At 34.4% G+C, this 27,918-nt stretch overlaps 2 protein-coding genes across 2 annotated transcripts; both read left to right on the top strand.

The window, feature by feature from the left end:
- Window positions 1-836: 836 nt before the first annotated feature.
- LOC104884145 (uncharacterized) lies at window positions 837-1,481 on the top strand. The gene has a single exon (XM_010668741.1). The coding sequence runs from the start codon at window positions 837-839 to the stop codon at window positions 1,479-1,481; it is 645 nt and encodes a 214-aa protein (XP_010667043.1).
- A 9,309-nt stretch (window positions 1,482-10,790) lies between these two features.
- LOC125497913 (uncharacterized) lies at window positions 10,791-24,577 on the top strand. The gene is made up of 5 exons (XM_048645635.1): window positions 10,791-11,014; window positions 15,348-15,440; window positions 15,561-15,782; window positions 23,624-23,782; window positions 24,566-24,577. The coding sequence occupies exons 1-5, from the start codon at window positions 10,865-10,867 to the stop codon at window positions 24,575-24,577; spliced, it is 636 nt and encodes a 211-aa protein (XP_048501592.1). The 5' UTR covers window positions 10,791-10,864.
- The last annotated feature ends 3,341 nt before the right edge of the window (window positions 24,578-27,918 follow it).

The following is a 27,918-nucleotide window of genomic DNA, read 5'->3' as shown; positions in this document are numbered from 1 at the left end:
TGAACTTAGGAAAAAAATTGCATTAAATGCAAAAAACAATAAACTAAATGCTTTGAGAGAATAGGGCTTCAATCCTTGCAAAACCATATTGACCAATAGGAAACCTTTATTTATTTTTTTAAACCAATAGGAACAAAGCACACGGATTGGAAGTGCAAACAACACAATAAACACTTTCTTCTTTACTGTATAAATAGGCTCAATGGCGTTTTACTGTTCATTAAAAAAAAAACAGTGTCACATTCTGTTTAAAAAAACACAATAGACGCTTTGCTTCATTGCCTTCAATGGATTCAGTTTCAGTGGTTGATGTGGAGGATTGCCATGAAATCATTGACTTAGACTCTGATGATGCTGAAGATGGGCAAGGGGACTACAATTTCAATTATTTTGGGGCTGAACCAGTGGCAGTTGAAGTCAATATTATTGACTTAAACTTGCCTCCAGAAGCAGACTTCAATAATCAGCAACAACAAAATGAGTCAAATCCACAACTAGCAGACTTCAATAACACAGCAGCAGAAGAAACAAACCAGCAACACCAAAATGAGTCAATTCCACAACCACAAAGTCATCATAATCGAAGGCTCCGCAACTATGAGAGGCTTCAAATTTTGTGTTGGTTGCTGGATAACCAAGTTAATGGATAGCTGAAACATGGCATCATAACTGAAGCGTCAAAACAATTCAATGTCACAAGACAAACAATTTCAGCATTATGGAAGAAAGCAAAACAGCAAAAGCAAGCAAGTCAACCGTTCAATGTGGATAACAAATACATCAACTGTGGGAAGAAGAGAGTTGAATGTCCTATAGACAGAATTATTCAACTTTCAATGGGTCAAAGAACGTGCATAAGGGATCTAACTTCAATGCTTGGCCTTGGTTCAACAACGGTGTGGAGAATGATTCAACGAGGTCTTATCAAAGCTCATACGAACCCGTTACGTCCGGGTTTGATAGAGAAAAACAAAATCGAAAGAATGAAGTGGGTGTTGAGCTTATTAATAGGGGACTCGGCTCACACAAAAAGCAAATTCTATCCCATGTATAACTTTGTGGTGTTAGATGAGAAGTGGATCAACCAAACAAGAAAATCACAGAAATATTATTTGGGTGCAAATGAGGTTCCACAATACAGATCAGCAAGTTCAAGCACTAACATTAAGAAGGTTATGTTTACTGGCGTTGTAGCAAGACCTAGATATGATGAAGAAGGGACATGCGTGTTTGATGGAAAAATTGGGATTTTCCCATTTACATATCAAGAACCAGCTAAGCGAGCATCAAAGAATAGAGAAAGGGGTACTATGGTCACAAAAATAATCTCAAGTATCAATAGAGAAGTCACTCGAAACATGATGATTCATCAAATAATTCCATCTATAAAAGCAAAATGGCTAGCAGAGGAGGGGACTACAACCATTTACATTCAACAAGACAATGCAAAGGCTCACAAAATCCAGAGCGACCCAATTTAGCAACAACATTGCAATCAAGACGGTTTCAATTTTGTTTTAATCCAGCAACCACCAAACAACCCTGATTTAAATGTTTTGGACCTTGGATTTTTTTCAAGTATCCAAAGTCTAATGCACAAAAAAATGCCAAAGAATGAGGAGGAAATATTGCAAAAGGTCAATGAAGCTTTCAACGAACTAGATATAGATCCAAAGAAGTTGAGTAGAGTATGGATGACTTATCAATATGTAATGACAGAAATTCTTAAGAAGAAGGGTGGGAATGATTATGATTTGCCTCACAATTACAAAGACAAATTAGAAGCTCTTGGAATACTTCCAGAACAAGTTCAAGCAAATCGGTGGAATGTTGAAGAATGTTATGAATTGGTTCAAGCATACGAGAACATAGCATCGACATCAAGGAGACCATCAAATTGATTGGGAAGCACTTTAGGCAAAGGTTATTTGTAATGAACCTTTTATTTGTAATGAACAAATTAGATGATGAGTTGATTTGTGACTCCAAAGTGAATGACAATATGAAATTAATTTAACACATATCACAACCCAACATTCATCTTGCAATTTCAGATTCATACAAATCAAACAAAAATGTCAAAACTAAGAGAATCTTAAAATTGCATGCAGCATATTCACCTAATAAACCAACACTGCCTACAGATCAAGCAATTCTCTACAAGTAACCCAACATTCATCTCGTAATTTCCAGAGAAAAAAAAGACAAATTGCGAACAGATCAAACAAAATAGCCTACAGATCAAACAAAATAGCCTACATAAACCGCCTACAGATCAAAACCGCCTACATATCAAACCGCCTACATTCATAAAAAGAGTTTTAAAAAGAATTTCAGAGGATTCATACAAATCAAACAACATCCAAACAAAAAGGGACTTAGCTTTGTGAACCAACATATTCATCATCAAATCCATGTTTCACAGCAATTTCAGAGGCAAAGTTGTCATCTTTTATTCCTAAATCACCTTCCACTGCATCAAACTCAAGTTGATTTCCAGATTCTTTTTTTTTTTAACTTCATCTTGCAATTTTTTTTAGGGGTAAGAAGGGATTGTTTTTCGGTTTCAAAGGAGACATTTTGGGGGAAACTAAGGTTTTTTTTTTTGGAGATGGTAAAGAGAAAGGCCTCAAATCAGAAGTGACTTCATCCAAAGGTGGCCTTGACAACCACCTCTCATAATCAGATGGAAGATCAGCAAAAATCCCCCAACACCGTGATATTTAAAGTCTCCATACTGTAACTATGATTTCCATCACACCATGAACGTTTGTCACAAAACTCATCGGACCACTTGGAGTAAGTGTCCGACTAGTCGTCACCCTCATCTTCGTCCTTAAACACTTCATCTGGATCTAGGTACCCATCAGACGCCATGAGAAGGGGATTCTTTTTTTTTCCATGAATTTTCGAGAAAAAAACCGAAAACAATTGATGAGATTTGGAGCAAATTTGTAAAAATGGAGTTGGGGATCTAAAAAAGGGGATGGAGTTGAGGGTGAGAGAGTTGAGGGTGACAGAAGTTATAAAGAAAAAAAATGAGTAATGGATACATGCATTAAGTAGGGGTCATCAATACTGGTCAAAGGTCATCATATTCATGGAATGGAATTCGAGAAAAAATAGGGGTAATTCTGTAAATTCTGCTTTTTTTTTCTGAAACAGCTTTAATCTTAAGGGAAATTTAGAAAACAAAATTTGAGTTATTAAGGGAAAGATTCTAATTGTAAAGACAAAAGGGAACATCCTTTATAGAAAGCGTAAAGAACTCAAAGGAACGAAGGGAGTATCACTTTTCTAGACGTATTAAATCATCTTTTATTTTCTAATACCCTTTTTCCACCCTATTTCATTGACACAATTATCTGACTTATATCAATTACAAATTAAAAAAAGAACCTTCTATGATAGTGAATCTTTCAGATTTCCCAACTCTTTTAGGATGGGATAAAAAAATTAATATGATTACATTTTTGGATACAATTACCGTTCTCCATTTCTTGTATCGGGGAATTAATATGTATTTGCTTTCTTTGTTGTATAGCAATTTTGTTTGGCAATAAAAGTTTGTGAATTGTCTCAAAAAATAAAATAGAACCAAAAATTAGATATGGAGATGTGATATATATTTTGATCCGCCAATGTTTCCTTGGAGCCATAGGTCGAAAATACACTTGAAGAAGAAAAACATTGGATCAAAGTGATTATGCCTGAACCCAATTATTCCAACATTGGATCAAACAGTTGTGGCAAACGCACTGAATATGACAGTGAGGGTTCCTACACTTGCACATTTTGCCTCAAAGAAACTGCATTCCAACTCGTAGGTAAGTAAAAACACAATTTCCTCCTATAAATTGTACCTTTCATGTGCTAATACTACATTTATTCCTTGTGTTTGCATGCAGAATTACTTTTAAATTTGATGTCGTTGATGATACGGGAGAAATGACGTTCACAACTTTCACGCAAGAGTGTGAAACCCTTTTCAAATTTTCAGCAGTAGAGATCTATGCTCAGATAACCACTATTAATCTATACAACTTAGTATGTCAGTAGCCCACCTACACTTCAAAGCAGACCACCGTTTATCAAACACAATAGTCTAACTATTATGGTGCAAAATATCATGCTTTACAAGTAATATATCATGTCTACCGATTATTCCTTTGCACTCTTGACTCAATGGGTATTTAGGCATGCCACTGTTTACAATTGCTAAAAACCTCAAGTTGGTGCACTTAAGTTCCCAAGGTCATGCTTTACATATCAATGGCATCACCACTGTTACGATAAACCAAACTCCGGACTAGCTTAATTAACATCTTAACATTGGCGTATTACTCCAATGTAAGGGATTTTCAACTTTGGACCCATCGCAAATGGCCTGAGCACAACCTACTTCCTATTGCAGATTGGTCTTGCAACTTCACTTGCAAGGAACAAAATCCTGAGCTGGGTTCCAAAGGCTATTCGCTGGTACTGATGTACTTTTTGCGGTCCAGTGTCATTTTGAATTGGGTGGGCTTCTGACTGGAACACCACCTTTTGTAGTGCTTATTAGAAAACAAGTAGTGTTCTCTATGATTTATGAAATTCATAGTACTACCAATAGAAGGAATTAATATAGCACGTACAAAACATGTAAGCACTAATTTTTTACACACTAATTCAAACACCACTAACCTCTAGAGGTTTAGCTACATGTCCTCTATGAAAAATCTCAAACAAATTCTTTTTATACTTTGCACAGGCTCATAATACAAGTCCAAATGAAGCCCACTGTTTAGTAGTTCACTTCCTAGAACCAAATATCTCGAATTTGCTTAAATATATCGTAGGCACTGCTTGCGGGAAATGTGCTCCAATCACAACAAATGTCCCAAATAGGTGTAGAAACTGTTTGAGAGAAAGTACATATGTGCCAAGGTATGCAAATCTATACATATCTAATCATATGATTCCAGCCATTTGCTCCCATGCACCGATTCCATATCAGACCGTACGATGCCACTGACACAATGTTTTTAACAACCTCTAATGAGCTATGTGAAGTTATGTTCAATGCCTCGACCGAGTAAGTTACCAACCTATCTACCAATGTAAGCATTTCTAAACTTTAAACCTTGACACATTTACATATGAGTTCATGCTAAATCCAAATGCACAATTGATTCTCAACCTTGTGTTTTTGTACTCCCCATGCAGGAATTTATCAGCAATAAGTAGAAGACAACAACTTTCTTAATCCAAATCACACCAAGTGCATCATTTTTCATAGATAGGGTGTTACAGTGGGACGTTATTAACATCCTGCAGTAATAAGGCAAGACACCTCTTCGCAAATACTTCAAGCGCATGTTGGAACCCTAGAAGTTAACAAGTGGCACATCTTAATTGGTGGTGGTGTGAAGATGTTGGAACCCTAGAAGTTAACAAGTTAACAAGGGAGATTTGTGAAAGAGGAGAGAGAATGAGGGTTTAATAAGGAGTGTTGAATATTTTTAAAGCCCGCCCACTGAATTCCTTCCAAAATATTTAAAAGCCCATTGAAATAACATTTTCGTAGGTGGGTAAAGAGATGCGGTTAGCCCAAAAACCGCAACCATTCGTACATGAAGGGTTGCGGTTTTTGGGCTAACCGCAACCCTTCACTAAAAGGGTTGCGTTTTTAAAAAAAATGCAGCCCTTCGTTTACGAAGGACTGCGGATTTTAGGCTAATCGCATCCCTTCACTATTAAGGGTTGCGTTTTTAGAAAAACGCATCCCTTGCACCGCAGCCCTTCCGTTCTTTTCCCCTAGTGAATGGCAGCCTCCATACAGGGTGAGTTGGCAACAATTTAAGAGAAACTCCAATGGTGAGCATTAGGACTTGCTAGCAAATAAAAAAAAAAGTTAAGCAATTAGCCCAACCATTAAAGTGAGTAGCTGAAATTTCATTTGCTAGTCAATCTAGCTTAACTAAACCAATTTGCTTGAGCTAAAGTTTTGGGCCCATGTGGAAATTTTGGTAAACAATTTTTATATTTTTCTCTATAAAAAACACTATCTTATTTCAAGTGGGACCTATTCAAGCAACAACTATATTGGATGGGAGTTTTGGCTTAAAGTTGAGTTAGCTAGAAAAATCTAGGTGGCACTCTAAGGCAACTTACATTTTACTCTACCATTTGAGTTACTCTAATAACATTAAGAAAAGCAATTCAATGGTTAAAAAGCCCAAAATTATAGATAATCCATTGGAGGTAAAAAAAACATAAAAACTAATGCTAGATCATAAGTGAGGTGGATAAAGAGAAAATATTAAAATAATTGATGATCCAAATATTTGATTTAACCATTGGATTGGGTATGCTCTTACTGCTCATCATAGAGGAGAGAGAAAGAGAGAGGAAACAAAATAAGGGAAGATGTGTGCTGACTGTTGTGTGAGTACCTGTGGTTAACATTTTTTTTTTTACCTTAGTTTATTCTAAAATTACTTTCTTCATTTCTATTTTTAGGCAGGGCCGTTCCTGATAATTTATGGGCCCTAAGCGGACCTAAAAATAAAGGCCCCTATATGAGTCGATCCTTATATTTTATAGGTCATATAATTAGAGCCTTCGTACCTAACACTATAATCTATATTTTGTTAATGACACCAATAAAAATTAAACACATAATATTATTAAAAATTGCACAAAAATAGGACAATTTAATATAAGATATTTACGCTTTACGAAAATTTGATTTGATCAAAAGTATCTCTCATAATATGGTAAACAAAAATTATAAAAATTATACTGTTGGATCCGTCTTGAAAAATACCATAATAACATTATTTTTTAAAAATATTTTATCAATTTAAATTGAGAGTAATTAATGGTCAAAGTTCGACCTCAAACATTGTACATGCCTTGTATTTTAAAACGGAAGGAATATTTTTCATGTTGTTTAAAATTTGAAATTTGGAAATCCAAAATTTAGAATTTTGGTAATCAAAAACTGAATTGGAGAAGTCAAACAGTTTGCATTGAACATCATTGGAAGTAGTGAAATTGATAGATGATTTGTGGATTGAAGCAGTAGTTATTGAGGCAGTTATGAAGTTTGATAACGGGAATATGGAAAAATATGTGCAGCAATTAGGGAAACTAATCATAGTTAATTTTTTGTTGGGCCCTTCACGATCGTAGGCCCTGGGTGGTGGCACTCCCCGCCTACCCTCAGAACCGGGCCTGTTTTTAGGTATGGGGGTCCAGTTGTACGTATTATACCCCCTAAATCCGCCCCTGCTAGGTGGTGGATGGTATGGCCTTATGGGGGAAGAATAAGTAGAGGGGAAAAAAAATCATATAATACGGACGATATACTGTAAATACAGACGGTAAATACTAAGGGCATGTTCTCCTCAATATATTTTCAGTTCAGTTCAGCTCCATTCTTTTATAACCATTTGTTAAATATTATCATTATGCATGTTGGTCTAATTTATTTTACTAATTACTATTATTATTCTTATTATTATTATTATTATTATTTATATATATATCATTTTTATTAAGTATTATTATTATTTCTATATATTATTTTATTTATTATAGCTTTACTCATTATATTACTATTATTGAGGAACATGGTTTAGGTCAAAAACAAAACCCACATTTTTTAGCTCATAAACCAACAAATCGCGTCAAAACGATTTATGATGCAATTTTGTGCGGTCCAATCCAATCATTATTTTTATTACTAGATATAATTATATTATTAAAATAGTAATATTAATTTACTTCTTAAATAGTATTGTTATTGTATAATCATCATCAAGTATTAATATATTAATACAGTTAATATAAAATAATAATTATTAATTATCATTATTATCATTAATTATTATTATTAATAATAATTTATGATTATTAATATTTTTTATTTATAGCTATCATTTAAAAATATCCAAAATACTATTATTATTATTAATTATTAATTATTTATTATTATTACTTATCATTATAATTATTATTTAATATTCATATTATTATTGTTTAAATATTATTTATATATTTATTGCATTCAATTTAATTCAATTCAATGCAGTTCAGTTTAATTCAGTTCAGTTCAGTTCAGTTCAGTTCAGCTCAGTTTATCTGTTTTATGCCACATAGAACCGGCCCTAAATAGCATGAGGGAAAATCTATTACAAAATGAAGATCTAAGTAAACAAAAACTTAATTGCTTTTAGGAAATCGCTTTAGATTTGCCCACTATTACTTTTGCACAAGTATTTCCTGCCATAGACAAAAAAAAAATCTTTACAGATATGCCCCATAAATATAGTGTTTTCTAAGCTTCAATATATGAGCAGTGCAGATTTACTCCCAAGATGTCATAAATACCACTATACCAATACCAGCAGCACGAGATGTAACGGACTAACTGTTAGTATTTGTGCTCGTTTTCCCAATTTCCCTACTGTGTATTGATACTGATATCTGCAGATCAGCTCTAGTATTGAATTTCTCAGCCAGTACTCGCACGACCTTACCGAGTTACAGTAGATTAGGTAAGTCCACTCATGCTATCAGCTATTGCATACATTTAATTTGCTTAAAAAATGGGAAAAAATAAAAATAAATTGCATACATTTTCCCAGATTTTTTTTGAAATTATACATTTCCCCATATTTTAGAGAGTTTGGTTGTGGAAAATATTTTCTGAAAAAGTGATTTGTTTGGTTTCTCACAGTAGAAATTGTCTTCTTAATGGTGAGAATTAGTTCTCACAGGGTGAAAAACATTCTATTTGGCAATTCCCTATTCTTCATCTTCCGCCCATCTATTCCCAATTCTTCATTTTCTCTCCTTTTTCATGCAAATGATGACAAACAAAGAAAAATAAAATTACAATTATATATATCAAGAAAAATCATTCTTTAGTGAGTATGCTTTATGTCCAACCAAACGAAACTTATAGGCTGTTTATGCTTTCCTTGTCCATTGGAACTTTCATCTCTAAAACTAAAAGATACATATACTCCCTCCGTCCCAAAGTAGTTACTACATTTTGACTGTAGGCATTATTTATGTTCTAACTTTGACTATTTTTTACTTCATATACATAAGAAAAAATATAATTATGTTGGGTCTTGTTTGATTCGTCCCAATTTGTATTTTCCAAATATATAATATTTATAATTTTTTCATGTAACTCAAAATATTGGTGCTTGAAATTGCATCTCGTAAACTGTGAAAAAGCAAATGTAACAACTAATTTGAGACAGAGGGAGTAGAAAATTGATCATTTCACCACCTTGTCAGGTCAAAAAAATCAAAGTTGCTAGACGTCATCACTCTTCTTTAACTTCGTCTATGTTAAAACCTATTAAATGCCCACTTGTGAGTGTCCCACATTGGAGAGAGAGGAGAGAATAAACCACTTTATAAGATAAGGAGTTACTCTTCCTATCACCAATTGGTTTTAGGATGGAACCTCCTAACTTGTAAGTGGGTTAAACTCTTCTTCTCCTTATTGGGTTACGTAGGCCCATTCTTTCCAGTTAGCTCTGAATTTCTAAGGGCACTCACAAGTGAGGGGGTAAGTTGAAACCTCTTAAGGACCTGTTCTCTTCGACATAAAACAACTGAAATGAATAGTGATATGTGAGAGTAAAAGTATTGTCAAGAGCTGAACTGGTCTGAACTGAACTGATCTGAACTAATATGAACTGAACTGAACTGAACTGAATTGAACTGAACTGAAAATAAGCTGGGGAGAACAGGCCCTAAGTGCCCACTTGTGAGTGTCCCACATTGGAGAAAGAGGAGAGAATAAACCACTTTATAAGATAAGGAGTTACTCTTCCTATCACCAATTGGTTTTAGGATGGAACCTCCTAACTTGTAAGTGGGCTAAACTTTTCTCCTCATTTTCATATAAATCTAAAAATTAACAGTCTATATAGTAAGTTAAATCCTAAAGAAGACTTTGGTTGACTGAATACTACATCCAACTCACAATACATACACCATCTTTCTCTTTTAGATGTTTTACAATATATACACCATTTTTTCTTTTAGATATTTCACAAAACGTCATCTCCTTTAAAATATAATTACATGGGTTTTAAATGCAATCACAACCCTCTCTTTTTTCTAAACCTTGATTTGTGTGTCATATACAACTGGTACATGTATACCATCAAATTAAAGTTCGTTTTCAAATATCATTTGCACCTTATATAAAAACTGATGGAGTGTATAGTGATATATTCACTTGAAATCTGTATTTTCATGAAAAGTTCTATTCCATTATTGAAAATGTTTTCTATTGAGCCAATAGAGCTTCAATAAAGGATATGAATCATACGATAATTAAGTTGTCACCAACTTGTTCAAAGGAAATAGCTAACCATATAATATACTCCAAGTAAATATTGCAGACGTTATTTGTATTTGATGTGCATGTGCTATTAATAACGAGAGTGAGGGATAGCTAGTGGTTAGAATTTCCCTCTTTGTTTCAAAAAATTTTGGGATCGGTCCTCACATTAGGCAGGTTGAAATCCCCTTTAAATCCTCAATTTGTCAAGGTTTCTCCTTATCTTATTAAATCTTCAAGTTGGAAGGTTCTTTCCTTATCACTAGACTAAACTTAGCTTGGTTATTAAGACAATATACGATGTATTCCATTCATTTGAACGTAACTGACTAATTGTTATATATCTCAAGTTTCGTGTAATAAAAAAATACCATAATTTTATGAATTTTTTTTCCGCTTAGTTTTACTAATAATTTATTTATGCCTGGTATGTTGATTATATTATTGGTATTTATAGTATTGACATTGACGGTATGTTTTGTGCTTTATATCATTACTAGAGTTATGAATATCAAGACACTGGCGTACTTTGTGACTTTGTACTCGATTCTGATATATCATGGAATAAAAGGCGCTCAATCTTCTGAACAAGAAGAAACTCAATGGACCAAGCAATTTAAGCTTCTCAAGAAGCCGAGTTTCAAGTCAATTAAGGTTTTTTTTTTATTGGTCCTTTTTCTATTCTACGCAGCATTTATTCAGAACTGTTGATTTCCAAAAACTTATTTAAGAAAATCTTTTTTCTTTTGGTTAAGAGAATCTAGTCACCCTAAAAAAATAGTGATTTTTATTCAAAATTTTTAGAACATACTTCCTCCGTTTCTTTTTACTTGCAACGGTTTGACTTTTACACTATTCATCAACTCTATTTAGTTTATGTTTGGTGATTTATAGTTAAGGAAAAACATATTCATGTGGGATCTTGTTAGATTCGTCTGAATGTATATTTTTCGAATATATACTTTTTCTAATTTTTATTTACCGGTAATTAAACTTATTGATGGTTGAAATTATGCATTGGCAAGCGTGAAAGTCAAACTGTTGCAAGTAAAAAGAAACAGAGGAAGTATATATTAAAATATCGAAATGTTCAAAATATACTCCAAAATGATCTGATCATGTTGTTTTTTTTCTCTCCCATTTGAGTCAAGAATGCAGTACAAAGTACAATGTACAAAGCAGGGGAGGGGGAATTTGAAACTGTGACCTATCGTTCACAGCACCTCAATCTTAACCACTATCGCAAGCCAGTTTTGGTAAATTCGATCCCCTTTGTGATAATAAGTAATTCAAACATTAATAGCATAAAATACTAAAGGACTAGCTATCAAGAGTTTCCGAACTTATCTGACTTGAACTTACCTATACTTACTAGATCTGAAATTTATTTATGTTGAAGAGAACACACCCTAAATTGAAGTGGATTGCCACTTGCATGAGTTTGGGTGGCTTCTCAGGCGTCTCTAAGGTTTCATGTGGGAGGAGTTATTGAGTTGTATTATTAATTAGCGAAATACTCCTCTGTTTTTTATACTTCTCACTTTCCTATGCACATCTTCCAATGCACGTCTTTGAACTTAAATATCTTTTATTATATAGCAGTAAAAATTGATACGGTTATATAAAAGATATTTAAGTTCTAAAGTATAACGATTGAATATTAATAAATTACTAATTGATACGAATCAAATAAGACCCCTCATGACTATATTATTTTTTTATAAATCGATTTTTTCTTTTTGAAGATTCTCTCTAAGTATGAGTAGTGTCAAGATTCCAAGTGAAAAAGATTAAAAAAGCAGAGGGAATATTTTCTGCCAAATGTATTTGATACCCTTTAGATCTGCTTTTTCTGATGGAGCATTAGACTGTCGTTGAGTCTAAAGATATAAAAAAAAAAGATAGAGAAGGGAAATGTTCATTAGTAAAGATTTTTCGAATAATCCAATCTCAAATTTTTGAATATCCAGTCACTACAAAATTGAATGTTTCAAAGCAAAAGTTTATAAAATATATATCAAATCGGATTGGATCATCGGATATTTTCAAATATTCTGTCATGGAATCAGATATTTTCATATATATGGTCCTTAAAATAGATATTTCGGGACGGGTATCTGAAAATATCCCCATGTTTCAGATATTCGAAACTGAAAATTTTCGATCTGCATCGATTCGAAAATTTTCGTATATTACTCGAAAACTAAAACTTCGGATTGAATATCTAATTTACCAAATCAGATCTCCCGATCACAGATTTGCACACTCCTATTAGCTATGTATTTTGTCGTATTACTTTGGTAACACTATTTTTTTACGGTTATTTCACCAAATACCCCCGACAAATCGCGAAATTCACAATATATCCTCAATGTTTCAACAATTCACCATATACCCCTGACTTTTCATTTTTGTGCACCAAATACCCTTTTTTTAACTGTCGTTAACTCACCATTAACTTTATTTACCATTTTGCCACAATTAACTCCTAACCCTAAAATCTAAACCTAATCCCTAACCCTAATCTAAATACTAACCCTAAAATCTAAATCCTAAACCTTAACCTTAACCCTAAGCCCAACCCAGCCCCCTTCCCTTCCCCCTCCCCCTCCACCATCCCCCCACCCCTCCCTCTACCACAACCCCCACCCCTCCTCTTCCCCCGCCGCAGCCCCCAACCCCTCCCTCCCCGTCACAACTCCCACCCCCTCCCTCCTCTCCCTCTGCCGCAATCCCACCCCTCCCCCTCTCTAACTCCCACCCTCACCCCCTCTCTCTGTTGCAACTCCTAGCCCAGCCCCCTCCACCATCCCCCCACCCCTCCCTCTGCCGCAACCCCCACCTCTCCCCCTTCCCAGCCCCAACCCCTCCCCTCCCTCCGTCGCAACCCCCACCCCATCCCCCTCCCTCTGCCGCAACCCCACCCATCCCCCTCCCTCTGCCGCAACCCCCACCCCATCCCCCTCCCTCTGCCGCAAAGGGTTAGGGTTAGGATAAGGGGAAGGGTTTAGGGGTAGGATTAGGGTTAGATTAGGGTTAGGTTAAATTAGGATTAGGGCTTAATGATGGTAAGATCCTAAATAAATCTAACAGTGGGTTAACGCTAGTTAGAAAAATGGTATCTGGTGCATAGTTTTTGAAACTCAGGGTTATACGGTTTATTTCTGAAACATTGAGAGTATATGGTGAATTTCTTGATTTGTCGGGGGTATTTGGTGAAAAATCGTTTTTTTAATATCGTTGGTAACCTTATGCGGCTATACCAAATGCGATACCCATGATCTTCCCATATATGAACTTACTAGGGCTTTAGATGTACTGGCAAATATTTTACTTTAAATCATAGGGTATCACTAATGTCACAACTTAACCTATAACCATTACAGTGAAACAGCATTATAGTCACATATCTTTAGATCTGGGCATGGATCGGGTCGGGCATGTTCATGGGCTCGGCCCGCGGGCTTAGGGAAATAGTGGGCCGGGCTAGACCCTAAACCCATGAATGGCGGGTCATGTCTGAAATTTCCAGATTTTGTCCACGGCCCGTCCAGGCCAAAGAGACATGGGCCCGCGGGCCGAGTTCGTGCCTCCTGCGGGCCTGACCCGTGTTTTATATTTTTTCTTTGGATTTTTTACAGTTTTAGGTTAAAAAACAAAAGAAAGGAGCGTTCGACCCACGGGCCATCTAGGCAGGCTCGTGCCAGTGCCGGCCTCAAATAAAATTTCTTGATGTGATAGGTCGCGGCCCACGTAGCGGACAACGGGTCGGGTATCGAGCGGGATTGTGTCGGGCCGGGCGGGGCCCATGCTCACCTCTACATATCTTAACGAATCTCTTACCATAAAGCATAACTATGGTCAGTTCTGGAAAACAACATGAGTGTAGGCCTACCAATGACATTAAAATAAACACAAGGTTGCCAAATACTTCTCCAATTTCACGATAAGTTTAACATAGAGAAAGTACACACATATCAAGGAATATAGAGAGAGAAAGTTTAGACCATTATAAAGTAGAGTGGTGAAATAAATAGGTCGTGGTCCCCCTTACTTTTTGATGGCATATTTATAATAAAAGTGAATTTCTTTTACCATTTAGAGCTTGGTTTCACTTAGGCTATGTTCAGTTCACCTTATTTTTGCTTATTTCAGATCAGATCAGATCAGAAAAAATATGTTCAGATCAGATCAGAAAAAATAAGTTCAGATCAGATTATGCTTATATTTAAAAATCATTATACTATTAAATATCTTTCATTACATATTAGTAAAAAATATAATAATTGAATATTAATAAAAAGTACTCATTGAGACGAATCAAACAAGACCACACATGACTATATTTTTTTCTTTTATATTGAGAAAAATCTAAAAGATAAGATCTTGTAATCATATCAGATAAGATAAGATCAGATCAGATCAGATCAGATCAGATCAGAAAAAATAAATTAAGATAAGATCAAATAAGTTCATATCAGAAAATTTCAGGTAAACTAAACATAGCCTTATTGTGAATATGCCATATAATGAAAAGTGTTTCGCTTATTGTGAAACGGATGAAGTATAGAACACCGACACACAAGACTAAGAACGAGAATTTTTGCTCAGTCGGTCTGGCAAGCAAGAATTATTCTACCAAGACTAATCAATTATAGATTCTAATAAGCTGGACAAGGTTTTTCTCAAAATTTGAATGATTAATTTTATCAACTAAAACTAACCGAAACAACCAGAAAAATCTGTGAACTAAAGAATTTTAAGGAAAATTTAGGGAATGACCTACAAATATTATCATCTTTCAATGACTTCGATTGCTTAACTAAACACCTAATTACTTAGATTAGTCAAATTATCAGCCCCCCAACTATTGACAAAGTTTTACTAGTCTTATGTCAAAAAAGGAAAAAAATAAACAGTTCCTAGTCAATTGCTAGAAAAATCGGCTTATCAACTTGTTTTACTCGATTAACCACTTGATCTGCAGACAAAATTTGGGGACATATACGATTGTGTGGACTTCTATAAACAACCAGCATTTGATCATCCCTTGTTGAAAAATCATTCTTCTCATCCTCAGGTTCGTAGCTCACTTTCTTTTTCTTCCTTTTTCGTTATATATATTCACTCAGGCATACATGCAACGTAACAAAGATATGCTCATCTTTTGCTTGGTCTAAATTATTTTGTTGGTATTTAGATGAGACCTAGTATTGTACCAGAATTGTTGGAAGCTAGAACGTTTTACCCAAAAAATGAGGTAATCATAGACAGTGTGCAATTAGAGGACGGAGGTTGCCCTGTGGGAACTATTCCCATCAAACGTTGGAGTAAAGATGAATTTATCCGAATGAAACGGTTTACAGAAAATTATGCATCAAGCTCCAAGCCTAACGCTATTCAAGGTCAACCGGGAACTCATGTAAGTTCGATTAATCTGTTCAACTTACTTTTATATATTTTAGGAAACTTATAAAAAGTAGGTTAAAAAAGATATTTTGTCATAAAAATTAAAAGGTTTATTAACTTATTTTTACATATTCTTAGAAAAATTAAAAATAGTTTAAAAAAAAGGAAAGTTAAAAAAGAGAGGTTCAATAAATAAAGGAGATTCAAATAAAGGAAAGTTCATAATATGAAGAAAATTTTAAGTAGTTCAGACAATTTTGGAAAAGTTTTCATAAACATTCACAAAAAAAAAAAAAAAACCAAATTTAAAAAATAAGTTGAATAGGACGATATACCAAAGGATTCTTTCTACAAAATATCTTATTCACCAATAACATCAACTTATTGTCGATATTTATCAATTTGATCCAAGATTGCTAATAATGCTTGGATTCCACATACTTTCATCTATCATAACTTTCAAATCTTTGTATTTGATATATGGGAGTTAACAGTTGTAGGAACGAAAACCGATAACTAAGTAAATTATCTTATTTGACAATCGTGTAGTGAAGTAAACACTTTTCTAAAATTGAATTTGCCCCGCTGTAACACACGGACTATAAGACAAACCTTTTGGTGTCGACAGAAAAAGTAGAGTGAGAACGCTCTAGAATATTGCTCAGATGAGAGGAAATTGGAAGAAGAGGAAGATGTATTTAAGTTCTTTCTATGTGATCACGAATACCAGAACACTCGTATTTATAGGAAAATAGAAAATCAAACGTGATCAGATCGATCATGTCTAATAATGTGGGATAAACAGTAAGTAATGGGGTTAATAGTTGAAGAAGTGGAGAGTAATTAGGAAAAACGACATTTAGGGAAAAAACTAGTTATTAGGCCCGGGCTATGCCCCGGGTAAGAAAAAAATTCATTTATTAATATAATACTTTATGATAATAATAATAATAAATACAACTTAGCCTAGTGGTTAAGACTTTATTATATGTACTTGAGGTCTCGGGCTCAAACTCTATACTCCCTCTGTATTTTTTTATCTTTTCTACTTTGACTTTGCACGTTTGTCAATGCACTTATTCTACATCAGATATCTTTCATTACATATTAGTAAAAATTATAATAATTGAATATTAATAAACTACTCATTGAGACGAATCAAACAAGATTTCACATGACTATATTTTTCCTTATATATTGAGAAAAATCTAAAAGATTCTCTCTAATTGTGAATAGTGTCAAGATTCTAAGTGAGAAAGATAAAAAAAAATACAGAGGGAGTACTAACTAAAACTCCCTAGGTGTAATATTGTGGTGGTCAACACTGCTCTTTAAATGGTATCATGCATACATAATTAATTTTAATGAACATGCAAATTTATTTATTTTTAAGGATGCAAGGGATATGTTTAATAACATTAACTAATTACAACACATATTTGTAAGTTTGTGGAAACATGGATCACTAAGTGAAGTTAGATGAGATGGTGATTCTTTAAAAATCCTTACATAAGGTCAGGGGTTTGAGCCCAAGCTTCAACATAGTTATTTTTTGAATAATGCCCAGGGCGGGAGGCGCACGCGCGCATGTGGTAACTATACATCACCACATATCCACTAAAAGTTTCATTGCTATTCAACTCAAAGGGAAGAGGAAGAGTGATAGTTATAAACCTTACTCTTCCATTATATACTTTTAATGTGGGACAAAAGACTCTTCATATTCTTTTGAAGCAAATTTAGAGTTTCTACTACAAACTCCAACATTCCCCCACATGATCCAAAAGAAGAAAATAGAAAGAAACAGGGCTGTAAAAAGATGATCTGGGCAATAGATACTAGGTTTTGAAGTATCAATGTCTTATGGACTTGAATTGACACTCAGTGGTTACAAATATGTCTTACTGTCGTAATAGGTAGACTTCTCTTTGAACCTTTCACGAAGTTAGTAAGGCATAGTTGTGCACTCAACCTTTTTCAAATCAAAAATGTTATAGCAATTGTAATATCGGTGTCCCGCAATTAGCCTATATTTTCATGAATGCTCTAGAAAGCCTAAGCCTGCTAACTCTCTTAGGGGATTGGGCGTAACCCCCACATTCACATAGGTGAGTTCATCAAGTTTAATCTGTCACAAACCATCTTAAGTAAGGCTATGAACTTATTGAGAGCTCTAGGCTCAACCTTACACATATAACAGTAGAATAAAACAAAATACTACATCACTTTTATTAATAGGAATGGTAGTAGTATACAATAACTTGTGTTCTTTTGTGATTTCGTTTGACCCTTTAAACTTAGGAATTCCTAGGAAGGGTATTCATCACAATTTACTCCACAATAGGCTTTAAACCTATTCCTTGTGCTGACTCCAGCACCATTTTTCTACAAAAAGGCCTTTGATGAGAGGATCAACAATATTCCTCTCTGACTTTACATACTCGAGTGATAACACATTACCTTTAATTAAATTTCTAACTACGACATGCCTTAAGCGAATATGTCTTCTCTTTCCATTATAGGCTTGATTATTCGCTACCCCAATTGCTGCTTGCGAGTCACACCGCATAGAAACTGCTGAAGTTGGCTTCCCCCGCAATGGAATATCAACCAACAAACTCCTTATCCATTTAGCTTCTTGACATGCCAATTCCAAAGCAATAAACTCATATTCCATTGTAGATTTGACAATAATGTTTGCTTTGATGATTTCCATGATATAACTCCTCCAACAAGAGTAAAAACATAACCACTAATAGATTGAATTTCATCATTATCCGACACCGCAAATTGGCATCATAAAATCCTTCAAGGACACAAGGTGTCCTTTGATAATGCTGATCTTAATTGATAGTGCTTTTTAGATACTTTAACAATCTAATTAAAGCACCCCAATGCTCCCAATTAGGATTGTGAGTATACTTGCTCAATCTACTAACAACATTAGCTATAACAGGTCTAGTATAATTCATCAAGAATATTACACTATCAATTATTTTTGCATATTGTTCTTGTGATATACTATCACCCTTATTATTTTTCAAATGAATACTAGAATAATATAGGGTTTTTAACAGGATTGCAATCAAATTTATCAAACTTCTGTAATATTTTCTCAATATATATAATGAGATTGATTTAAATACATCCCATATTACATTCTACTAATCTTTATTTCAAGAATGACACCAGCCTCTCCTAAATCCTTCATCTCAAAATAAGAATTTAGAAAACTCTTAGTTGCATTTACTATGTTTATATTAGTCCCAAAAATTAACATATCATCCACATATAGACATATGAAAACACAACCAAGCTCATCAATTTTCGAATAAACACAAGCATCATAATTATTTACCAAAAAACCATTTGAAGTAATAGTTTGATGAATTTTATCATACCATTGTTTTGGGGCTTATTTTAAACTATATATAGAGATTTAATAAGCTTGCATACCTTTTCCTCTTGACCAAGAACCACATATCCTTGAGGCTGCTTCATTTAGATCTCCTCATTTAACTCACCATTCAAAAATGCAATTTTCACATCCATTTGATGTACAATCAAATCATGAATAGATGCAAGTGCAATTAATGCTCTAATGCTAGCTATCTTGGTCACTAGAGAATAGGTATCAAAGAAGTCTAACCCTTTCTTTTGGCGATGCCCTCCAACTACAAGTCTAGCCTTATACTTGTCTAAGGACCCATCAGACTTGCATTTCTCTGTAAAGATCCACCTACTACTTAGGGCCTTACAACCTCTAGGAAGGTCTGACAAAATTCAAGTATTATTACTTATAATAGACTTTATTTCATTGTTAACAGCCTCTAACCAAAACTTCGAGTCTACAGATCTCATGGCCTCTACATAGGTTCTAAGGTTCTCTTCCAATACAAGCGCATTGACATCTTGCTCATCTAAACACTCTTTCTTAGCTAGAAAGGTAGTAATAAAGTCAGGTCCGAAACTAGACTCAATTCTAGCTCTCTTTCTCCTTCTAGGTTCTGAGGTCTCACTAGACGATGCAATGTCATGATGCAAAGTAGAAGAAGATGCAGCAGGCAAACATGATTCTACACTAACTTTCATAGGAAAAACATATGCTCAAAGAATTATAAACCTTAGTATAACGTGAGAAGTTATCAACAAATGTAATATAATATTTCTTTCCTCCCTTACTCATCGAATTCTTAAAGTCACCTAAGTCACTATGGATTAACTTTAGTAAGGTAGAGGAACGGGGACATATTTTTGTTGAATGCTTTCTTAGGATGCTTAGCTTCTACCCATACTTCACATTATCAAAAGATGTATTGCTAAAGTCAGGAATAAGACTAAGTTGTTTTAGCCTTCTAATAGATGCAATATTCATATGACCTAGTCTAGAATGCCATAAAGAAACAGACTTAGCAATATAAACAGAAGCAGTACGTAGAATCTTTATTGTCAATAACATCCAAAATAAAAAGTCCAAGAAAATCTTTCCTTTGCCTAAAACACTCACGGTGCTTGAGTTGGCCATGAAGACGCATTCTCCCTATGAAACTTTGTTATAGTCCTGGAACATCTCTTTGTTAGCGCAGATGTGGTGGATTGCACCAGTTTCCACGACCCATTCAGAAACATTGCTTACCAAGTTGACCTCGGACACCACAGCAGCAATTATGTCATCTTCAGCAAGGTCGGCTTGAGCTTTGTTGTCTTTTTCTTGGCTTGGAGCTTCCTTTCTTTGACGGCAATCCTTAATAAAATGCCCATACTTATGACAGACGAAGCAACTTTCCTTAAATTGACGTTTCCCCTTGAAATTGTTTTAGTTCTTCCTTGTACCATAAAACTTATTTGGAGCCCTACCTTTTGGTCCTTTACCCGCAGCTTTATTTTCCACCAAATTAGCAGAAGAGGGAAGAATGATCAATTGAATTCCCTTTAATTTAGATACGATTCTGCTCCTCAATCTTAATATGGGAACTAATTCCTCAACATCCCTTGACTCTCTTATAGGGCCAAAACTAGATGCATCCCTCAGAATGAGTCTATATATAGCATTGTTAGAAGTATAACCAATAAAGATACCATCTACAGTCTTAAGTCCAATCTTACTCCTTTGAAAGTCAGGAAGTCCTACTTTACCCAAACACCACCACACTTCGAGATAATCTAAATTAGGCTTATAGCCTTTCCACAATTCATAGGGAGTTTTATCTAACTTCTTATGGGGAACTCGGTTAAGAATATAGCAAGCAGAAAGAGTAGTCTCACCATATATGTTAGTAGGCATACATAAGCTAATAAGCATTGCATTCATCATATCCTTAAGAAACCTGTTTTTTCACTCAACTACTCCATTTTGTTCATGTGTATAGGGAGCTGTAACCTCATGAATAATTCCATCAGACACAAATTTCTTAAGGGAAACTCCATCATATTCCCCACCCCTATCTGATCTCACTCTCTTTATCTTAAGGTTTAATTAGTTTTCAACTTCGGCCTTACAGAATAGAAATTTTTCTTTAGCCTCATCCTTAGAACTCAATAGCATGCCTAGAACCCGCTCCAAAATCAAGTCGGCCCCGGGTCGGGCTAATCTTGATCACCTCTAGTTAAAGCTAATGTTGTTTTCAATATTAACTCGTGGGTAAATCTTGTATAATGAATGAATTTGCACAACTTTTATTAGTAGTTCTATGCTCTTTTAGCTCGAAGTTTATGTTAGTAATTTGACTACACTAGTTTGGAAAAGTTCAGGAATGTCCATACCCTCAGCCACAATATCAGAACATAAAGTGTAATACTCATTAACTTGATCTAAAACCGACACATCATCAGACATAAAAAATTTCAACCAACGACTACAGACATATTAATTTCTAGCTTAGTCCCAAAATCATCAGTACCATACTTAGCAATCAAGGCATCCGAAATATCGTAAGCATTTTTTGACTTACTATAAATCTATCATATAAAGGGCGGATATCATATAATGCAATAGCATCCCACGACAAGTTCTATTGTCTTTGACAAAATAATCCCTAAGAATTCTCAGGAGCAACATCAATAAACAAACAATAATCAACCCCAATTTGACCTGAGAAAAATTCAATCTTATCATGCCACATCTTAGAATTTTTCCCATTAAAAGGTTCTAACTTAGACATATCAAGGACAAAGGGATTGGTAATAGGAAGGGCATTCAGAATATGCACATTATTATTTGGAATATCAACACCCATAATTCCAAAAAATAAATATAAAAAAATTCAACTTTAGAATGTAGGAAAAGTAGTAACTAATTAAATTAACTTATCTGACAACCGCAGCGTCAATTAAACACTGCCCTGAAGTTGAATTTGCTCTGCTACAACACACGGACTATCTGACAAACGTTTCCAGTGACGACAGAAAAGTAGAGTGATAACGCTCTAGAATATTGCCCATATGAGAGGAAATTGGAAGAAGAGGAAGATGTATTTGAGTTTTTTCTTTGTGATCAACTAATACCAGAATACTGGTATTTGTAGAAAAATAACCAAACGTGATCATATCATGACTGATAACGTGGGATAAGACGATAAGTAATGGGGTTAATGGCTGAAGAAAAGGAGAGTAATTAGGAAAAACGACATTGAGGGAAAAAAACGATAACTTAATCAGTTACAAAAAATGGTCATTAAATGCTGATAAATTGTTGACCCAAAAAGATAGTTAAGTTAAGTTTATTCCCCAAGGCTCATGACCAATGGCCCTGGCCCGAACCGAGCGGGAGGCGCACGCGCGTGTGTGGTAACTATACATCACCACATATTCACTAAAAGCCTCATTGCTACTCAACTCAAAGGGAAGAGGAAGAGGAAGAGTAATAGTTATAAACCTTATTCTTCCCTTTTATGCTTTCAATGTGGGACAAAAGACTCTTCACATTATTTTGAAACAAACTTAGAGTTTATACTACAAACTCCAACAACAGTGTCATATATTTTCTAAAATGCTAGTATTGCTTTAACAATTTATCACAAAATCATGCATCGATGCTCCTTATGGTTCCTAAAGATCCTCTCACTTTAACCTTTTTCACCATTCACGAATTTCACTTTAACCATCATTTGTGATTTATAAGTAAGGAAAAATATAGTCATGTGAGATTTTGTTAGATTCATCTTAATATGTATTTTATTTATATTTGCTTTTTAGAAACTTTACAAATACATAATTAGAGATATTAATGCTCAAAATTTGCATTGTCATGCGTAAAAAGTGACAGTGAGAGTATGTCTAGAAAAAGAAGAAAGTATATCGTTTTATTGATGTTTAGCAATTACTTAATATTTTTACCTTTAATTATGACTACATAATTGCATATATATATATATATATATATATATATATATATATATATATATATATATATATATATATATGATTTTTCTCAAATCCTAATTAACCTACTAGCACTTTGAATAACAAAAGATTGTGATGGATGGTAAGTGTATTTTTGTATACTTGGTTAGGTTATATAGTTACCTCCTCCATCTCTTAATAATTGCATTATTTGAGTTACATACATGTCAATACACAACTTAAACAGTTAATATGTTAAATTATATTAAGATAAAAATTGTAAAATGAATAATAAATGATTTGAAAGTATATGTATCAAGATAAATCTAATAAGAATTTAGGTAAGTATAATTTTTCTTTACATATAAACCATAAAAAAAATATGGTCAAATAAAAGCTTGAATAGTATAAATTTCTAAATAGTGTAATTATAATTTTTTTTAAAGGAAAAAATATTTATTAATATGCCAATAGAAATCGCAATTTATTTATGTGATTACTTGTTTGTCACAGTTTGCAATTGTTGAGACAAATTCTGATCCCAGTAAAGTGAATTATAATGGTGTAACTTGTGACATGAGTGTTTACGAGCCAAAGGTTTCCCCATCGCAGTATTCATCTGGGGAAATGATAATTCAAAATGGTAATGATCGAATACAAGTGGGATGGATGGTAAGTATTCTATTTCTTATTTCTCTTTTGCTAGCTAGGTAAGATGAAATGCTCTACCGTATTGCAAGTCAACCCAATTTAAGTTAGCAAGCTAGACATTTTGGATGAAATGCCCTTCCCTAAAAATACCCTATAATAGAGATTGAACACCTAACTTTAAAGTTGAAATGTGTAATATTTTTTACTAGGCTAAGTTTACCTTGGTTTAATTTCTTCTTAGTTTTTTGTTCTTTGAATTTATGAAATATTATCTCCATCTACCTTTTCGCACACCACTTTCCCTTTCTCTTTTGTTCTATTTCTCACGTATAAACCTTAATAGATGGTCAAGAGACGTGTGCAAAAGTCTAAAAGTCAATTTTGTGATTAATATGGAACAAAGAAAGCATGTCTTTGGTTAACTATTTTTGTTCCTCTTTTACTCTCTCTTGCTCTGCTACATGGATCCACTTGTTCTATTAAAATATAATCATTTCTCAAAACAGTTTTTTCACTCCTACCCAAAAGTTTTAAAAAAATTGTTTAAAAAGTTAATACACTTTTAACAAACTCCCATATCTTTCTTGATTATGGTGATACATTAAGGCCCTTGTTCATTAATTCACCTTATAATACTTTCTCCGTTTCTTTTTAATTGCAGTACTTTAAATTTTGCACTATTCACACACCTGATTTGAATTGTATTTTCAGCTAATATACAAAAACAAAAATAAAAAATACATAAAATGTTGTTTTTTTCAGGAATTTAATTAATCATGATATAAACTTTTATAATTTTTACAGATATATAATTAGAGATATTCATGGTCAAAGTTGTATGTTGCCAAGTGTGAAAGTCAAACTAATGTACTTATTTAAAATTAGATGAAGTAATATCTATCTATTCATATTAGTCTGGTCCTGTAAAAATATATTTAATTCATCAAAATTAAGTTCAGTTCATTACAAATAAGTTCGGCTTAGTAGAAATAAATTTAATTTAGTGAAAATCAGTAAACTATACTCCATTAATCCAATATTAATTGATACATTCATTTGACTATGTGCACTACATTTTCACGTTACATACTTTCATCATAATTTTTTTTTCAAGAGGTACAAGGAGGACAACCGAGGACACCAGTGGAATCTTTATCTTAGGGAGAGACCACTAGAAAATAGATAGAGAGAGACAATTAGGATACTAAAGTACAAAAAAGGAAACAAAATTAATTAAATTAAGTAAAGAAAAAACTAAATCTAGATTCACAAGGAAGTTGCACATACAAGCTTCTCAAAGAAACTAACTAAAAGAGGATAGCAACACACGATCTAGATCGTAAAAGGAGTTACCGAAGTTAAGTTTGATTGAGAAGAAGGCAGCATCAAGGAAACCACCACCACACGATGGCGACGATCGGGGACTGCGACGATGAAAAGCTGTGGTATGGGTTGAGTCATGGCGGCGACAACTTGGGGAGAACCATCAACATCTTGAAAGAGACTGGTGAGACTAGGACTGTTCGTGGGTTAGGTTGGGTTGGTGTGGTGTGGGATACAACCCTACCTTAACCGCAAACATGTGGTTTATTTGACATGTTTCCAAACCAAACCAAACCGCACTTTAACCTAAACTACATCATGTGAAACGGTTTGTTGCGGTGCAGTTTAACCGTTTTTTCATCAACAATCTAATTTTGGAATCTAACATTTAAAATATTTGTTTTTTATATATTTGTGGGCTATGGTAAAGTTTTTGTAAAGCTACCTTAAACTTATAATGTCGGAAAATAGTTAATTAGCTACAAAATGTTGGAAAACTAACTCATAAATGACTAAAAGTTGTGGTAAAAAGTTGTTGTAATGCCAATACATAGTTCATCTAAATAGTTTTTGTTGTTTATGGTGCGGTTTGGTTTTACAAAGATTCAAACTCAACCCAAACCGCAAACCCCAAAATTTTGAAACTGCAAACCAACTCAAACCGCGAAAAAACAGCTTGGGTTATTATTTGGTTCGGCGAGAAGTCGGAGGAGGAAAGGAGGGGGAAGTGGAGATAGCTAAGAGAGAAGAGATGTGGTAGAGGGGAAGAGGAAGAGAGGCGGTGGAGGCCAAGCGTGAGACGGGGGAGGGGCTAAAACAAGGTGGTGAGAAGGCTGATAAGAGGCGATGGATCAGAGGAAAGGGGTAGAGAATTTTAGAGAGAATGGAGAGCCCTTCTCTCTATAATCATATTTTCTACTAATATTAAGAGTTTAAGACAAATTTAGTATATATAAGATGTTTTGGGATTTACCTCAATGTATGTATACAAATACAACTTAGCATGTGTAAAAGTCAAATTGTATTAATTATGTTCAAAAATAAGATCAATTCAGTAAAAGATAAGTTTAGTTGGGTAAAAGAAAGTTTAGTTTAGTGAAAATAAGTTTAGATCAATAAAAGTAAATTCAGTTCAGTAAAAATCGGGTGAAGTGGACATGTCCTAAGCGGATTTGAGTAATGGAGGGTGTATTTCGACCGTCCATTTTGCTTGCCCTATTTTGCAGTTTAGAACATCGCTAATGTGAACCGGCCCACACAAAATAAAGAAAATCCACGAGGGTCCGTTAATTTACTCTTACATTCAAAATATTTATCCCACCAATTTTGTTTCTTACGACCATCCAACCAACAGTTCAAAATTGTTTATGAACCCCAATATAGCAAACAAAAGGAGATAGAAAAAATATGTAATTTCCAGAAAATTGAAGGACACTTGAAAATTGAAGTGATGCCAAATGTCAATTTTTAAACATATTTATTTACCTTTTATTTATATGTGATTATATTCATTGAGTTGTCTGAACAATTCAGGTTAACCCAGTGTTAAATAAAGATGGACGCACACATCTTTTCCAATACCTAAGTGTAAGTTTAAGCCTCTTCTTCTTTCTTTTGTGTATTATCATAGTTGCATTATGAAGTAGTAGATGATATTACTTTTCTTTGATTCATTCTCATTTGGCATATGCACAGTCTTGATTTAGAAACAAGTATTAGTTGGTTTGTGCAATCAACAATGATTAAGAAGGAACATAAAATAATTGAAACAACAACCAAGTAATGCAAATAGAGAGGAAAGTAAGGAAATAACATACCAATTTACGTGGACAACCCGAGCTCCGGGAAAAAAAAAAACCCACAAATTTGCATTATGGAATCAGAGTTCCTGGAAGTTCATACCTCCTTTTGCCTCAAAGTTGCACGCCTAAGCGCAGACGACCCCCCCCCCCTCAGGAAGCCACCCGCTCGGCCTGCCATGGTTGCCCGCCTAGGCAGCTGCTCATGTTGCACTCCTTTATGCGTTTCTTCTTCACTCCATGGCTTCCTTGCTTCAATAATCTCCACCATAACCAAACAATCTTCCACCTGGAGATCAGTTTAAGCAAGAGAACATCTTACTTATAAGTACCTGAACCATCATTATTATCATCTCTCCATACATTATTGGCCATAGCCAATGCCGCTTCCTCTTCACCAAAGGAAACAACACCAAGGTCTCAACCAACCCCAGTCTAACATCTTTCCAAACCTATCATGTGCATGCTTCCACCTAGATGCAAACCTAAGTATTACAACTATGCTCCTACCTAAACGAAGCATCCTCCTGATAACACATCTCCTCTACACCTAGGAAATGTCATTGAAGTTTGCACCAACTCTGATACAAAGACATCAAAGCCTACACCAACTCTTATTCTCACTAAGCAACCTCCAAATAATCATTACACCATCACTACATGAACCTACACACTCTCTTGCCCCAAAGTCGGATCACCTATTAGATAAGCACAACCAAATGAAGACCTTTCCTCTTCAACCAAGGAAGATACTCCACTTCCTCTCCAACGAAGGAAGCCCATTTAAGTCCAATTCAACCCCAACAAAACAATTTACCACCTAAGCCAAAAAAGCTTCTCATTGTTCTAAAAGCAAACTCACATTACTTTCATCCGAACAATACATTGTTTACTCCACTTAGGATTTTTGGCACAACATGCTTGTATACTGCCCTTCACCTTGTACGCTTACCGATCAATTTATTATTGGGACACCGCTTCACTCAGTTCTCATCCCTTGGCCCATTATCAATATATTTCTGACCAAACACCACC

This window comes from Beta vulgaris, chromosome 5 (assembly GCF_026745355.1).
Source record: "Beta vulgaris subsp. vulgaris cultivar EL10 chromosome 5, EL10.2, whole genome shotgun sequence".
NCBI classification, from domain to species: domain Eukaryota; kingdom Viridiplantae; phylum Streptophyta; class Magnoliopsida; order Caryophyllales; family Amaranthaceae; genus Beta; species Beta vulgaris.
The sequence above is the reverse complement of the archived record's forward strand: the minus strand, read 5'-3'. Positions and strand labels throughout refer to the sequence as shown.